Source organism: Tiliqua scincoides, chromosome 4 (genome assembly GCF_035046505.1).
Source record: "Tiliqua scincoides isolate rTilSci1 chromosome 4, rTilSci1.hap2, whole genome shotgun sequence".
NCBI classification, from domain to species: Eukaryota; Metazoa; Chordata; class Lepidosauria; order Squamata; family Scincidae; genus Tiliqua; species Tiliqua scincoides.
This window is the reverse complement of record NC_089824.1, coordinates 96234827-96253106: the sequence shown is the minus strand read 5'-3', so window position 1 is coordinate 96253106 and position 18280 is coordinate 96234827. Positions and strand designations below refer to the sequence as shown.

General features: G+C 41.2%; 1 protein-coding gene across 1 annotated transcript in view; it reads right to left on the bottom strand.

The window, feature by feature from the left end:
• The window catches only part of DAP (death associated protein), a 44395-nt gene extending 26557 nt beyond the window's left edge, over positions 1–17838 (bottom strand). The window contains exons 1-2 of the mRNA XM_066626369.1: positions 17650–17838; positions 10656–10755 (exon numbers count right to left, since the gene is read on the bottom strand). Of these exons, the coding sequence (XP_066482466.1) occupies positions 10656–10755; positions 17650–17704 (155 nt within the window). The 5' untranslated portion in view covers positions 17705–17838. The remainder of the gene's footprint in view (positions 1–10655; positions 10756–17649) is intronic.
• Positions 17839–18280: the final 442 nt, after the last annotated feature.

Below are 18280 nucleotides of genomic sequence, written 5' to 3'. Positions count from 1 at the left end.
TTCAGAGGTAAGTAGTCACTACAGGGGCTCATTCTGATAGGAAAGCTGTGCAGAGAAAAAGGTTAAATGTAAAATACTCTCTGCCTCCACACCATGGCTTTAATCTAAACCAGCCATTCTTGACCTTTTTTTGGTTGTAGCCCCTTAGAAGTTCTTTTCAGGTTCAAGGCCCCCCTGTCAAACAAGGATACAATGCAAACAGGTAAACAAAATCCCCTTCGCTGTTTTCAGTCTATGGCCCCTTTCAAATATGCCAGAGCTCCCCAGGAGGTCATATGGCTCCTGTTAAAAATGGTTGACTCTAAACCACAGCCCCCTGCTACTCCTATGCATTAGTAAAGGTAAGCCTTTTACCACATAATCACATGGTCAAAATAACATGTGGACTTGTTCTACATCTTGGAGAACAGTAACCTCCCTGATGTGCTATTTTCATCGACAGCCTTAGTTTTTCATATGCATGATCATTCAAACCTGCAATCTCCACCTGCATTAAGGGCCTAATTGTGGTTACCATTATGTTGGCACTGGCCTTAACTGTTTAGCAGTGTCTGATTTCATCAAGGATCTGAACCAACAGGGACGGAAGTTGGCAACAGATGTAATGGTAGGAATTCATGCCCCATCACAAACGGTGAGACAGTACCATGGTTAAGCGATCACCACTATTACATCTGAACCAACTGTCAGAGATACTTGATGACTTGCCGATACAAAGTGCAAGTGAATTTGCTTCAACCAACACATTCAAAAACAGTTATACAAAACTAATGCTCTCCCTTCCAGCTGAGTACCCACAATCTTTATTTTTTCTTCACACTTTATTGCTCGAAGCACAATACTTGAATTTAATTTAAATATTTAATCACAATTAAATATTTAAAGATAGATTAATAGAGGACTAAATTTGTTCATTATCTTTAACTCAGTACTAAAAGAACTGAAGTGGTAATTCATATACTAATACTTGTTCCAAAGTGAGGAAAGACTATAAACATAAAAATTTAATAGGATATACTGATTTCAATAATAGGAAAATTCATATACTTTTTAAATTCTCTTTCATTAAGTAACTTAACATCAGGAAATTAAATAGTTTTAGCTTGGAGATTCATTATCCATTTGTTCAATGACTGTTGGAAGTGCACAAAGCACCTCTGCAGTTTAGCTGTCTTTTGTTTTAGAAAAGTGGTTCTCAGCCTGGGGGTTGCAAACTGTTTTCTGTGGGGTTGTGTCAAGTTCTTTTGCCACTCTTTCTCCTCCATACCCAAGGCTTCCCTCACCTCTTCTCTTTCCTTCTGTGACATTCTCTTCCAGCTTCCAGTATCTTTCCTTTCTCTTGTCCTGTTTCTTTCTCTTTAGGCTCTTTCCCTGTCTGGTCTTTCCTCCTCTGTCATCTCCATCTCCTCCTCACTTTCCTCTTCTTCCTCCAGCCTTCTCTTCCCTTTCTCCCATCTGCATCTCCCATTTCAAGGGTTGAAGCAGCCTCAGATCTCCCTGGCCAGATGCTCCTTGTCCAGAGCAGGCGACAGCCAATGAGATCACTGTCACTCCGCTGCACAGCTGATCAGTGGGGCCTCATTTCCAACCAACCAGCTAGCTGTGCCTATCCAGGGCTTACAGGTGCATACAGTACATGTGCATATATTGCAAATTGCAAGAGGCTGGTTCAGGCGCTAAAGTGTTATCTGAACCAACCCAATGTTGGTTGGTTCTCTACATGCCTCCCTTGTGTTCTTCTTAAACAGACTTTAAGCCTTTTAAGTAGAGATCATCATTTCTAAACAGTATACCATTAACAGAAAATCAGTATCATTCAATAGTAGACTCCCATGTTTTCAATTTTAAGAAGCTGAACTTTCATTTCAATCCAGTGATTCATACACTGTGGTCCAGGAGAGAGTGGATGAAACAATGTTGAAAGCATTTTCTAGAGCAAACAGTGATGAACATGGAACTTCTTCTATATTCACCCATGTCTGTTCCCCCAGCCACTGCAGTGCTTAGTGTCTTGGTGACAGAAGGAGTACATGCTTTCCCACCTGAAATGGAGCACTTCCTCTCACTATGTGTGCTCAATACAGTTTCACTGGAGCACAGAAGCAATGGAGTTTTCAGTTAGAAGCCTTTCAACTAGCCACCAACATGGCAGTCATCAGAAAACTCATTCTACACAAAAAGCATACGATCCAGAGCAATGGAGCCAAAACAGCCAAATTTAAAAACTGCTGGTTTGACTGAACTGCCACTATAACCTAAATACAGAGAAGGCAGTAAAGTGATTGTGCTGAGCCAACAGCATCCCAAAGTCAGGGTAGTTTGTTTATTTATTTAAGGGAACATGAGGCAAGAGGTCATAAGATTGAGCATATAAGGGATTTGTCTTATTAAACGGATGTTTCACAGGCTGCACAGTCTGTTTTTCTGGCTGTGAAATACAGAGATAAGAAAGAGACACCACCTTGGTTATAAATCATATGCTTGGGTAGCTGAAAAGCTTTGAAAAGCTTGCAGAAAACTTTACGTGAAAGCTGTACATTCACAAAAATTTACTTCTAAGCACTACCGTTTCTGAACTGCTACTGGAATCATTTAGTACTGTATGTCAAAATTGTCATAAATAGTGACACCCTTCATCCTTTTCAATGAATGAAATTGATATACAATTAGGATGTCATACTTTGCCCAGTTGTACTCTGTTAAAGCACCCTGGATAAAAACCATTAAGAAGCTCCTCTCTGTAACTCCCACTGAAATGAACAAAAGATGCTCAGGAGCACGGCAGTGCTCTTCTAAAACTCCCATTCATTTCAATGCAGCATACACAGAGAATTTTCCCAGTGGATTGTGCCCACTGAATCATGTAGAAATAACTGCAAAACAAGAACTTACTATGATTTTTTAAATACAACAATACCATAAATACAATCAAAGCTGGATTTCTTTCAGTCTGGGTTTGTTAAATATTGAAACAAACATTCCAGACTTTCACTAATGCTGTTTGATCTCCTGAAGATAATAGTGACCTGTTACATACAAAACATATGTGAATCTCAGGGCAAATAGTAGCTAAGAAAAAAATCTGGATGCAGGATATTTACTCTCACCTCTCAAATGGTATTTTCATTTTCATCTTCTCAGCTGGCAAAATGTGGAACTAGGAGCAATGACGCTCTTTAAAATGAAGACAATATGAAATGCTTTCACCTTAAAATATAGATCTCCTGTTTGTGCTGCAGTACGAAACTGTACAAGGAAACCTAGGCCAATGTTTATTACTGGTAACTTGCAGTTCACAAACCAAAGAGGGAATACTTAGGAAGGGGACCCTCAATCCAAATGCCTTCTGAACTAAAGTTTTTTTCTAGGTTGAGTAAAAGTCACAAAGAGCTGCAAGTGGAAAGTGCAAGTGAGCTACAGGAGAACTTAAACAACAGAAAGCAGAAAGAAAACTGATCTGTTTATTAAGAGAGCTCTTGGACAGAGTTCCCCTGTGAGTGGAAAGTCTGACAACTACATGTACAAAAGACCCCTTTTATAGCATTTAGGGATGGGATCATATGGTCTCTTATTATATACAAAATCAACATATAGAAATGTTACTCCCACACAAATCTAATTGGCATCTCTGCAATACAAGAAACACACAAGAAATAGCAAAGGTGAACATAATTTAGCTATAATGATAACAGGAAGATAATCAAAGTTATTGGTAATGGCAACAATATAGGGAAGAAACATCTGGATAGATAGCTAAAGAGCATAAAAAGAAGAGCAGGATGTATCAATTAATACTAAAATGTAGTCCCTTGTCCAAGGCCTAACCCCAACAGTAGACTTTTATGAGGTCATTTGCTGACACTCATTGTTCCTAACTCTCAACATAGCAGTCTGAGCTTGCAACACACAGTGAAATAAGAAATCAAGATTTTTCTCCCACAAAACTGACCTACTGTATGCAGAGACAGGTGCAGTCCAACTTTCTGGATAACCAACAGAGAAAGCTGCCTAGGAATAGAAGGGCTCCTGTTATTTACTTGGCCAGCAACTGCTGAATCCCAAAGCACTTCAGCGCTGCATCTCACAGCAGCCAAACAGGTGGGTATGCAAAAAGAGGAAGCAGTGGGTTAAGTGAATGTCAGGGTTCTCTGCTCCTTCCAGACAGTTTCTTTTATGTTTGATCTGGGGAGCTGGAACAGAAGTGCTCATGTCAAGATGGGTGTACAAAATGTCCCCAGGTACAGTTAACTGTGCTAATGCCCCTGTCATCCTTGCTGATTTCAACATCACTATACACTAGAAAGGGTTGGAATCTGACCTAGGAGAAATTCCTAAACAATTAAACATTTTCCTACCTCCATCAACCAAAAGCAATAATCAAATGTCCCCTTTTCTGAGATACAGATAGAATACAACACAGTGATGGAGAGCTATACTTTGGAAAGTAGAGTAAGTACAGACAGCTCATGCCCTTGAATAAAGCAGCATTACAGAAAACTGAGCCAAAGTTTTAAGCCTGCAAAATGCAGTGACCTTCACAGGTAAGATAACAGAAAGGTCATTCTGAAACGCACCAACCCAGAACCAAGACAGAAACTGGAACAATCTGTACTACAGTACCTTCAGAAGCTGGGAGTACACAGTACACCTTGACTATTTGTACTGCTTATCAACATGCCTAGAGGCTGAGAACAGGTGTCTGTAAAACACAGTTAGCATTAAGGAGGATAATTCATCTGAATAATTTGGCATAATTTCTCCTTATATTCCAACAGTGTAAACCAGAGTGTGAACTTCTTCAGGTTTGGACTCTGATCTGCAACAAGGCAATGGGTCAAAGGCCTTGACATGAGAGATTTTAAAAACACTTCAGAGTACCTAAAATAAGACTGGTGGAAAAAACAACAGGAAGACAAGAAATGTACAATTTCTTGTACTAGACAATTCTAGTACAAACTAGAAATGCCAACAGCAAACCATTTGTTTAAAACTGGGCCAGCCCTAATCACATATGAAATAGGACGTGCAGGTCTAATTTATAGAGCAAAAGGATTGTGTGGGGGATTCCACACACTTACCCTACCCAAGGCATATCTTCCCACAGACTGTTGTCCCACCTTCCCCACAGGTTCTTTTCTCCTCTGCCTAATACCAGTTCTAATACCAAAGTGAGACTGAAGTGGCTTATGCTGGGTAGCTATGAGTTGTGGAAACTTCTGGCATATCTTTTCAATGGAATCTAGGTAATTAGAAGCTTGAAGATGGGTAGTCCAATCCCAACCTGCATAGCCCGGAGGGATAAGGGGATATATCTACTTACCCCTTCCAGGTCAAATATGCCCCCATGCCGCTCCCCCCTGCCCAGAAATGTCACCTCCCCGTCACCATCCTCATGCGCCTGTGCTGGTCAACGTGAGCCTATCTGTGTCTAGCCGGCACTGCTCCTGGATGCAGTGCTGGGGTGCAGGCCTCTGAGCCAGCTATGCTGGCTCACGAGTAGTCACAAATGTGCTTTACAGCACCTTTGCGGCACTCTGAGCCGGTGCAGGAATGGCTGTGCCGGTTCAGCAAGACATTTCAATTGCGCAGCCAGTTATGAATTGGGAATTCCCTAGTTCAAAACTTGCCTTTGCCAGGAAGTCCCCACAATACAACAATGACCTATTAGGTTAGGATGAAGAATAAAAGCAGCTACCAGGGGGTTTTGGAGATCTGGGAACATGAGTAAATAACCTCACCTGTCAACTTCTTAAATTTGGTGAAGGACATACCCTCCATCTTCCATTCATTCATACCCATGCTTTGACAGATGACAGAATAGCTTGAGTTTAAGTCCCTTTAAGGGGCGGGGGAAAGGGCGAAGGCAGCGACACAATCCTCAGGATCGCATTGCTAAGGGGGGGTGAAGGGGGGGTGCTTGTACTTACTCTTCTGCAAACAGCAGGAGGTGCGGGAAGCCCCGCCCTCTGCAGGGTTCCCAATGCTTAGAATGTTCAGTAACAGTGAGTGCAAACCACCTCCTGGTTGTGCTTGCAAACCAGAAGTGGTTTGCACTAGCTGTTTCTGAACATTCCAAGCACTGGGAGGCCCTGTAGAGGGCTGCATGGGGCTCCCCACACCTCCTGCTGCTTGCAGAAGCCTTGAGTAAGTACAAACAACCCCCTTTACCCCCTTACCCTTGCTCCCTTCCCCGCAAAGACTTACCTCGGGAGTAAATTTCCTGAAAAGTTTGAGAAACACTGCTCTTTATCACATATTTTAGTTTTTTAAAAAAGAGCCCTGAATAAGGGTATTTTCATGCATGGCTATCTACATGTTTCAAAGTTATTTGGTTATAATGCATTTCATGAACATTCAGTGCTTGATACATTCTGTGGAGTAACTTTGCAAGGTGGAAAGAACTGATCAAAGAATTTAACTTGGACTAAAATAAATTCTATGCAATGTATATGGTCAGGGACAACTCTTACCTGGCACTGGTTTCAAATGTACTCCTGAAAGTAAACTGTTCATTCACAACCCGCTCTATATACAGTATTATGGATAGTTGTGAAATGCCTGCATCTGATTTTTGGCAATCCCCCCACCCTCCACCCACCATGCTCTATCCTACCCTATTTTTGAGAGTACTCAACCCTCAAGAACATCTTTTAGAGGTTAATGCCGATGCTCTTGGTAGAAGGGGGAGGAAAGTATCCTTGTGCAAGCTTCCTTTCTCTCCTGCAAGGACTGCATGCAACCTCACAGAACATAGTTATAAACACCAATTGCAATTGCAATGATTGCTGCAAAAATCACATCTGCCTCATCTTGGAAATTAATGAATAATCAGACTGTATAGGAATAGCTGTTTAAAGTTCTTGAAGTTGCGCAGATGGTTGTTATATCTATTAGTTTATCAGATAATCTGACAATCAGGTTCTGTCAAATCTTGCTCAGAAATGGTTCTCTTTGGTCATTTTTTGGAATCCAAATTACCATTAAGAAAGCTAAGTTTTTTCTGAATTTTAAAATGTATTTTTTCATAGCTGCATTTTTGTTCTTTTTTTAAAATGTGCTGTATCCAAATCTTCTAGTTGACAAAAAAGCAAACAATTCTGGAATATTGAGAGACACAAAATAATCTTCACTGGTCAAAGAATGAAATTACCCATCAGTTCCCCAATATTACTTTGCTGAACTAATTGATGCCTACATTTCTTAGAAACCATAAACAGATGCTAATGAACTCTTCAATAATTATACTGAACTGTTGCCTATTTGTCCTTCACGTGTCTCTCCTGCATTAAAATTCTAGACGCTCACTGACACGTTCATATTAAACTCTTTGTCTCACTCATGCATATAACTTTGGAGGCCCAATCCAACAGCTATGCTCGTTTCAATCTAAATAGCTTGAAATATTCCACCCTCCTGTCACAGTCTGTGACAACAAATGATCTTGCAAAATGATGTATTGTCCTCTCAGGAATTCCTAATCTAAGGTTTAATTAAAGTTCTTCATCTTAATAAATATGACATGGCCAAGCAACAGCAGAGTACATATGACTGCCAATCAAAACCACAGCCAGGCATTTATGGAATGTATAAACTACGCTAAGTACTGGATGTTGTTATTTTTGTGAGAAATGTGACAACTGGAAACCTATACTGAGCCATTAGGGATCTTAAAAAAAAAATTAAGCTTTTGGCTTTGCCCCCTAGGGTTAAAAATTAAGCATGCTCAAGGCAAAGTTCACAGATGACTCCATTGGGGTTTCATTATAAACATCAATTTACGATGCTAGGTTAGAACATTTGCAGATTCTTTGTATGGAGTCCAAAGCACATACAGTAGTCTAATTCTTCCCTTCTCAAATCTGCCTTTCTACATAACTCATTGTTCCGAATCTACCCACCTCTTCCCAATGAGTTGTTCCTTTTTTAACGTGAGGGTTTTTACAAAAAGTGAAGTTGTACAATAAAGTGTACATGGGGGAAATGAAACTGTATCCCCAAAGAACTGGGGTTCTAAATGACCCCAACATGGCATAAACCCTCATGTAATACTATGCTGTTTTTAGGGTGGTGCAGCAATTAAAACAAGGACGTACTGATCGTTTTTTGAAATATTAATTCACTCCAAGAGTTTGTTGTGAGTTGAAGGAAATGAGTACAATACTAAGGTACTGATTGATTTGCAAGATCCCATGGGAATTAACATTAAACACTGCTACTGGCTCAAAATTATGAGTGGCTTAAAAAATGAAATTTTATTTAAGGATTATACGTGCACATTTGGCCACTCAAATTTCAGGCACACTTGGACACTACTGGCTTCCTGTCAGTCTGGCTTTCAAGTATGGAACTGAGACTGTGCTTGTGGCTTTGTCTAATGATCTTTACTTAGAAACTGAAAGGAGTAACTGTACCCTAATGGCTATTACATCTTCTTGCAGCATTTCATGCCGTTATCCATTATGGATTGGCAATTCAAGGGCAAAACACAGAAAGCACTCGGAAGACTATAATTCCACTTGAAACAGCCTGACCAGTGGACAGAACACGGGCATCCCATCTTAAATAATTATACTTGGTAAACTGTTGGTATAGCACATATTTTTTCGAAATGCTTAAAGTCCTTCATGTACATTATCCCAGTAATGTTTCCAACAGCTGTGTAAGGCAGTCCAGCATTATTACCTCCATATTGTACATGGGAAACTTGAGGCTGAGAGAAGCTGGTTTGCCTGAGCCATCCACTGAGGTTTTTGATATAGCAAAATTTGAACTGAGAACTCAGTTTGTAAATTATATTCTTAACCACTATAATATTACTGATAGAGTAATGCTATTACAGGGTTAGTATAACATTGTGCTGTTGACATTACAAATGGCATAAGTATGCACTGGCACAAAACGTCATGGGTTGTAAACCCTTTCTTCCCAATGCCAAAAGCTTCCCAATAATTACTCCTCCTTTTTCTAGAAAGTGAATACAGCTAAATGACCAGGATCCCATGAATAGTTAGACATGAATTCTGTAGACACAGAGATAGTATAAACTCTGACGATCTAAGGCCTAGAGACAGTGTTGGCTACCTTCTTCGCATTTTGTTTGTAAGCTCCCTTGAATGCTGCATCATAAAAAAACAGCAGTTCAGAGTAAGTTGACCACTGGATAAAGGGGTGAAATAGGAAAAGAGCTACAGGTTGAGTCCTGTTATTCACGAGGGTTCCATTCCCAGAACTCAGATGGATAGCAAAAATCACATTAAAGCAAATCCATTTAAAAAACAATGTCCTTTTGTTAGGTGATTTAAAAACAGCCTTGGTGATTTTTGTGATATAAGACAGAGTCATTAGGCAGACAATCCATCAATCAGTCTCTCTCCATGTGCTTAGAAAGGCTTTACTCCAAGCCAGCACCCTTCCCTTCACCCAGAGTTCAGTGCTAGGAAAGAATGCAAAGTGATTATCTTTCTTTCAGGTACTCAGAGGGAAGGGAGGGGTTGCTAGCCTTGGAGTGAAGCTGTTCTAAGTGCTTGGAGAGAGAATGATTGATGGATTGTCAGCCGGTTGCCCTCTCTCACATTAATGAGGCTATTGTTAAATGACTTTTTTTCTTAAAGGGCCCTTCTCATCGTGTTGTGGTAAAACTGCAAGTGAAAAATCTGTGGATAATTAGGTTATACCTGTACTGCCTTCATCTCCCAAGTACCTTCCAGAGGTACTTGGCTGGTCTCTGTAGGACAAATAATGCTGGTTAGATGAACCTTTGGCTCAACCCAGCAGAATCTCTACATCTTTAAGAAAAGACTAAAAGTCTAAATGGGAAGGAATGTTAAGCCTGCCTATTTAGCAAAATGTTTAATAACCTCTTCCTGTGATTATGTTCAAGTTCCATCAGTTTACTTTGTAAAATATACAATTTCAGATTTTAAGAAATATAAAGGCCCTAAAACGCAAAACACTTTTGCTACAATACTCTGAAGTTTAATTTGCTTTGCAGACATCTTTGCTCCCCCCCCAATACCTACCTGACCTTTGAATATGATTCTAGGGCAGTGAAAAGTGAGTAAATCGAGCCAAATGTAATTCCTACCGAATTAATAGCAGAGGATCTCTCCGAAAATGTTTCAGAACCAGGGAAAATTCCAGAGTTTTCTGAGTAGGTACTGGCCTCAATTCTTCCTTTCTTACATATTCTCCCCTAAAGCCTACTTTGGGATGCTTCAGAAAATAGTTCTATGCTCATAATCGACCTATCTAATATTTTCACACACCTGTCTTACATCTCTTAAAGGAAACAAAAATTGGGTTCCAGGCACTGTGGAATAACAACAACAGTAATATCAATAACAATATCAAAACAATGTTTAGACACTCAGCTCTCTGATTAACACATTTCTCAAAAGATCTCACTATTTCAGACAACCCTACCTCATCGTTCTTTTCAGGCTTTGTCCAATTCTCTATCCCATCACTTCCCAATTCAGCCCCAAACAGTTAATTGTAACACAAACATGTCAAGGGCCAGCAAAATCAATGTGATTTATCGAAACTGTCACTCTAATCACCCTGGCAACTGGACAGTGGCAACTGTTGATTTTCACATGCGCATGCTTAGCTGCAACTTTATCTCTTAGGTGAATACATTACAGAAGTTCCTTTACCTGCTGCCGCTTTCCCATTCCTCATCATCCTTATCTTTGTCCTCTTTGGTATCTACAGCATGTGGATGTTTCTGCACAATTCTCATTCCACCAGCTTTGACTGCAATGAAAGAAGATTGGCAATCAGATATACTGGGTGATAAACAGATTTAAGATTAAAAACACATGAAACATTAAACAAAAGCATTGGGTCATCTGATAAATGAGTCTAAGGAAATCTACACAGGAATACTCACAGCTTGGCATACTTTCATTTTGAATGGGTCACTAAGGCTATGAGTTCAAATCCCACAGGCTAGTACTAAGGGGGAACCTGGGTGATATATCTTTAAAATGTGGAGGAAGATTCAGTGATAGCAAAGGATTCAAATTCAGTCTTCAGCTGAAAATATCTTGGGGGTATTGCCGAAAAAGAATTCCTATTGAAATCTTAAATAAACATTGCCAGTTGGCAGCAACTACCATGGTACAACCATTTTACGAGTCATGTGACAGCTTCAAATGTGACAGCTTGTTCACAGAACTTGGAAAATTCATTTGTACTCTTCTTCCAATTTCTGACCCCATTAAAATCCTCCACCCACCCACCCCCAAAAATCCACACCCAGGCTTCTTTATAGGATACTGTATTTGGAAAGCTCCCCTAAATATGGGAACAGTTAGTGTTGTGAATGATTGCCCGAATCCATCCTTGCTTATCCAAACTTCCAATCATCTAAATGTTCTGAATACCACATTAACGATTATATAAATGTGATTTTTTTTTGCTTATTTTAAGAAAATATACATTTTTTATGAATGGTAGAACTGCAGGCAAAAGTGAAATAGAAACCATGTTCATCAAGCTCCTGAAAAGAATACTAACTAAAGACAAGATAAGAGCTGCAACAATAGCTTTCATTTCTTAAAAGTTGCATTTCAGAAGCATACAGTAACCAAACCGTACCTAGACAGACCAATGGTAGGAGTAACGTGACAGCTTTAAGTAGTCACAGAACAACATTACAGTCTACATTATACATCCCCAAACCTTTTCATCTGCTATCAGGGCTGAGCCCAGTACCAAGCCTCCTAGGAAGAGCACCAAAATGAAAAACTTTACTTTAAAGCCGCGCTACTATCTCACTTTATTTCTTCACAGTTTCCAATAACAGAATTTGGGCTTTCAGTTCTACTCAGTTTCACTCCTACTAAGTCAAATTGCTACAATGAGTTTAACAGATAAGGACAGTGGCAACCTAGTTTAGCAAAAATCAAATTCTTAAAGCTATCACAGAGAAAGTTCTTCCTTGTGAAACAAATCAAGACACTTAAAAATTCATGTCAGAAACATTTTCCCACTGAGCCTTGTGAACTATATTTTAGGTGGCAATAATATTGTCTGGATTTAGAACGAAAAACTCCCAATCCACAGATTCATCTCCCAGGGAGCAGGGGTGGGTGGGAGGGCAATCAAATGACATGGAAGCCAACATTAATCTGCAATGCACGCACAGACCTGAAATGCACTTGTGAAGTAGCAAACAATTCCCCTGTGGGGGTCTGTGAAACATCCCTCAATACAGATTCCTGAACTCATAAGTTCATAAAATGCTCATCATCCCGAATAACAATAGCTTCATAGAACAAGCTCCCTCTTTTCTCAAAGATTGAGACGCATCAAAAACTCTTCAACAATAACTCCCTTCAGAGTTACTATGAAAAAATAAAGGGAAGGGGGAGATTCTGCAGATCTGCCAGAGAAATGCACGTCTTGTCTGAGCACCTGCGGGTTGACTTCGAACAGGAACAAACATGCTTGCAATAGCTTAGAGCCAACATGGGGCAGATTTGGCCTACCCATAGCCTGGGTCATACATCACAGCAAACAAGATTTCTTGTGATGATACTGAGTTGCAACAAGCCCGGGTTGTGTTATTCATAAGGCTGACTAGGCTGAAGCCTAGGGGCCCTGCAGGGACTAGGGGTCTGTCATTTTTTTTTTTGCTGAGGCAATAAAATAAAATAAATAAATATTTAAAAATTGTGAATAGAATTCATCGAGAGACCCTCAAAATGGATACAGGGCTATGTACTGCAGTCTAGTACCTACCGAACCAGGGTCAGGCTGCCAGTGGTAGTGGGGTGGAAGACTGAAGTGCTGGAGGGGACCCAGAATACCTGAAAGCCTAGGGGCCTGGCCATGGGTTAATACAGCCCAGTCCCCCATTTGTTTATTTTGGAAGTTTCCATTAGTGGAAAGGATTTTGGAAGTTTCCATTAGTGGTTCGTAACAAGCCATGATTTTCCCATTACGTCCAAACTAAGGAACTGTGATTTGTATAAACTCTTGTTAATTAACAACCAACCATCCAGTTTCAATTCCAAATCACATTAAATAGGAACAATAACAGTCTACTTCATACACAGAATGAACAAGACAATGTAAAGCTCTCTAGACATGAGACAGGCTTGTCTTCAGGACTTAGTGTGAGAAACCTTCACATTGCTTTTTGAAAGTGCCTATCTGGTGCTCAAGAACTTGTTTACCAGGCTTACACAATCAACATGCTCCACTGAACTGTCTGGAAACACATTAGCTATCTTCTTCAGGCTGCCTGGATATGCACTTGTTTATTTCTATATATTTTTCTAGAGGGACTTGTGATTGTTCATCTATGAGGACTTATGATTGCAACAGGCGACTATTACCATTAGTATGTTAACAAAAACCCATTACTCCCTTGAATTGATTGGAAATTCTATTCAGGCTGTGGTCTTTTGTTATTTTCAAACTGCACATGAACATCACAATCCTGTACAAAATTATGTGCACTTAAATACCACTAAGATTAATGGAGCTGAAGCCTACTTAACAGTGTGCTAGACTGTGACCTGCAAGTGCTGCATACAATTGCTGGGATTATAGACAGTCACAGCAGCCACTTGAAAAGGGCAAGTGAACAGAAAAAGGATGGTAGGGGTGTTTGTTTCTGGTAAAATAGGATTACAGCTGGGTAGCCCAATCCTATTTTCGCCAGTGCCCAGGCCTGCAGTGGCACCAAAATGGTGACTGATGTATCCTATCTGCACTGGGCTAGCACTGGGAGTCTCCACTGGGTAAGGGAGCATTTACTGCCTTACCTCAAGTAAGTGCAAATGGATCTCCTTTTGTATCCCTTTACAGACACTTGCAAATCCTTTTTAAAATTGTTTTTTTTTAAAAACCTGTTTAGAACTAGTGCATTACTGAAGTCTGCCATAGCTTCTCCCTGCAGAAATTTATAAAAACTTTTAACTAAAAAGTTTTAAAAAGACCTTTTTGAAAAATATTTTCATAGAGAGATATTTTTAGCTGAGAATTTATAATCTCTTATAAATCACTTATAATTGTTATTCTTCCTATGTTGTTTTATGTTTTTTTTTTTTTACTAAAAGCTGTCTATAATTATCTGAAGGACTTTAAATTTCTTGCTTTTAAATTGTACCTAAAAAACTAAAGCGAACATTTGCAGAGAAAATGTGCCAAGGGAATGATTCACATGAGTTATGTAGTTAGGTACAAAAGGGTATGAGGTGTTGGCGTATAAGTCCTGTAAATGCAATTTCACAATAATTTTACATACTCAAGGAAATATCTAAAGTATTGCTTAAAAAAAAACACATTTGCTGCCACCCCTTCATTTATGATTCTCATTAAAGATAGAAGAGCACTACAACAAGGCAAAATGCCAAGAGTTCATTCCCTCTTCTCATTCTCACAGAGTTTGGAAGATTTTTTTTTCCAAATATCTAAAGCAGATATTTTTTCAGTCAATCTACCCACTGGGCATAGGAGATGCCATTTTGTGTCCAACTGCTAAACACTAATCCAAGACATCAGACATTGTGGGCCAATTTACATCTGAAAGGAGGTAAAACCAGACAAAAGTATATTGGCAAATATTCAACAACTACAGTGTGCTTCCCCTCTCCTCCCCGGCAGCCAAAAGTTGAAAGCCAACTCAAACGTTTCTCGGTTTTTTGAATTTGTCCCCCCTCTAAGTTTATCCTACCATGCAGCTTGCCCATTTGCCCCTCACTGCCAATCAACAGCCCAATATGGGGCATGCAGGTGTGGGCAGGACAAAAGATGATTAAAAATATTATTTAAGCAAGAGAGCTTTAGTCCTATTGGCTCAGTGGTTGATAGAGAGCCCAGGGTCCACAAATTCTGGTAACCAGAATCCACCTTAGGAAGGGGGGGGCAGTTCAGAAGCTCCCTCTTGTACAAATACTCAGGAAGGAGGAAAGAGCTTGATTACCCTTGTGGTTTGTGTTGGATATTAATTGAGCATCTCTACTTTCCACTTGCTGTTGGGGGGGGAGTGTGTATGTATACCATGCTCCCTGGGAGCAGTGATTTTCAGTCGCTGCTTGACTTCCGCAGCAGGTGCAGATTCTTGTTTGTTGCTGATGATTTCTTAAGTCGAAAGGTTAACAAGTTTGACAGCTTGAACAGAGCTCTATATTCACTGACAGCACACACTGTTGTGGAAATTACCTAGTTTTTGCTTTGAACGACTGTTGAAGGATGAATCAATATGTGAATATAAAACCATTACAGTCTTGTAGCTCTGATTGTTGCCCAACTTTCGGAAACAGAATTTCCAACAGTAAAATGTGAAAGAAAAAAACAACACTAACTTGCCATGTTCCAATACAGCAACAAAATAAGAAAAAACTGCTGAAATTCTGCTTTTACTTTAATCTTTACCATTAAGACATGGTAAATTCTTTTTGAGGAATATTATTTAATGTTTTACTAATGTCACTTCACATACTGCTACTGCAGAGAATGCAACTGACAGCCTAATCCTATTCCAATTTCTAGCACTGATGCAACTGTGCCAACAGAGTGTGTACTGCATTTTGTGGGGAGGGGGGCAGTCACAGAGGCCTCTTCAAGGCAAGGGAACATTTGTCCACTTACCTTAGGGCTGGATTGCAGCTGCATCAGAGCTGGAAAGTTGGTTAGAACTGGGCTGTAAAAAGGGCACAGAATTGCATTCTACTAGAGAAAGTTTCCCCCTGAAACTGATGCAACTTATTTCTGAGTAAAAATGCATGACTGCAGTCTTATGCACACTAATTTGGAAGTAAACCATATTGAACCCATTGGGATTTTCTTACAAGTCAAACAGGGATAGGATTGGGATCTAAGTTTTAGAAATAAAGCACATATGATCATAGCCAATGCTATATTAAACAACACACTTGGGGAAGATCTGAAGTACGTACTATACAATGACATCTGGGGAGCTTCTAAACTGAATGACAGAATGCCTACTGAAATGCATTTGCTGCAACCCGATTTAGGATGTCCCAGCATCTGGTTATTCTGCAGTGTTTCTGAGATTAGAAAAACTGGGCTGGACCTCCTCACACAGGAACAAACCCAACACCAGGATCTGTTATCACTTTGCTGGCCCTTTTCCAGACAAGGAGAGATCTGTTTTCTTGGTTGGCGTGCCCAACTTTGTTCTAACACCAAACCAATCACAACGTGGCACGGGAGGGGCAGAGTCCCATTTTTCCAAGGACGTCTCAACATGTCCATGCACCGTCTACAGAAAGTCACTTTTAGCTCAGAAGAAAAGTTTGTTCTTTTAAAGCGAGGAGGTAGGCTGCTATTACCACCAACACAAAGAAGTCAGATGAGGTTTTGCCTATTGGGGAATAAATGACAGCTGAATTATGCGGCCTGACCAGAAGCATGTTTGCTTGATAGTAAAGCCACCCTGTGTTCAATTAGACTTACTCCCAAGTAAACACACACAAGATTACAGCCGAATCTTATGCATTTTTCCTCAAAAGGAAGCCCCATTCTGTTCAAAGAAAGAAGGAAGTGTACACAGGATTACAGCCTTAAAATACAGCCTTTAAAAGACTTGAGCTGCAATCTTATCCACACTTTCCTGAGAGCAAGCCCCACTGAACTCAATGGGATTCACTTCCAAGTAGACATGTATAGGATTGAGCAGTTGGGCTGCAATCCTATGCACACTTTCCTGGAACTAAGCCCCATTCAACACAATGCAACTTACTTCTGGGTAGACACGCACAGGACTGTGCTGTTGGGCTGCACTCAGATGCACATCTTCCTGGGAGCAAGCCCCACTGAACACAGTGGGATTTACTTCTAAGTAGACATGCACAGGACTTTGCTGTTGGGCTGCAAGCCTATTGCACATCTTGCTGGGAGCAAGCCCCACTGAACTCAATGAGATTTACTTCTAAGTAGACATGTATAGGATTGACCTGTTGGGCTGCAATCCTATGCACACTTTCGTGGGAGCAAGTCCCACTGAATTCAATAGGATTTACTTCTAAGTAGACATGCATAGGATTAACCTGTTGGGCTGCAATCCTATGCACACTTTCCTGGGAGCAAGTCCCACTGAACTCAACAGGATTTACTTCTAAGTAGACATGCATAGGATTGACCTGTTGGGCTGCAATTCTATGCACACTTTCCTGGGAGCAAGTCCCACTGAACTCAACAGGATTTACTTCTAAGTAGACATGCATAGGATTGACCTGTTGGGCTGCAATCCTATGCACACTTTCCTGAGAGCAAGTCCCACTGAACTCAACAGGATTTACTTCTAAGTAGACATGCATAGGATTGACCTGTTGTGCTGCAATTCTATGCACACTTTCCTGGGAGCAAGTCCCACTGAACTCAACAGGATTTACTTCTAAGTAGACATGCATAGGATTGATCTGTTGGGCTGCAATTCTATGCACACTTTCCTAGGAGTAAGCCCCCTTCAACACAGTGGGACTTACTCCTGAGTAGACACGCACAGGACTGTGCTGTTGGCCGGCTGACAAACACATTCCTGGCTCCCAAAGGGTCCACTCTGAAAGTGGCACTCCCCCCTTCCTGCCCCCCATTCATCCTCCCCCCACGACAAAGAGCAGCTTGGCAGAAAAGAAGCGGCGAGGTGTGGAGAGGAAAGATCGGCGGTACCAGCGGGAGGGTGTCCGGCCCGAGTCTCTGCTTTCACTTTAGGCGGCGAAGACATTTTGCGCGCGCGCCGGAACGCCTGTCCGCAGAGCCCTCCGTCCTGGAACGCAGAGCCCTGCACGATTCGCGGCGCTCCTCCCGCTCCGGGCTTGTCAACGTGGCTTCTCGCTGCGGCGCAGCGCAGCGCACGGCTCTGTCGTCAGCCCGAACGGGGCGGGGAGAGGCAGTCGCTTCCTCCTTCCTCTTCCTGGAGTAGCAGCCAGAGCGAGCGAGCGGGCGGCAGGCAGGCTTGCTTGCTTGCGTGGCCGCCTGCTCTTCCCACTGCTGGGCGGCTTGCAAAGGAGTGACAGCCCAATCCCAGCCACACTTTCCTGGGAGTAAGCCCCACTGACTCTAATGGGACTTACTTCTGAGTAGACACGCATAGGAAAGGGCTGAGGACAAGTCAGGGAGGACTGGCCTCTCAGCGGTGCTTACTGGCAGAGCCTCCAGCTTCAGGGGTAGTCTACCACTCAACCCCAGATGGTGGACTGCTGCAGCGTCTGTAAACATTCCAGAGGCATCTGGCTTGGCTTGCCAGAGTTGGAAATAGGATGCTGCCTTGGGTCTGATCCTACAGGGCTCTCAGACCATC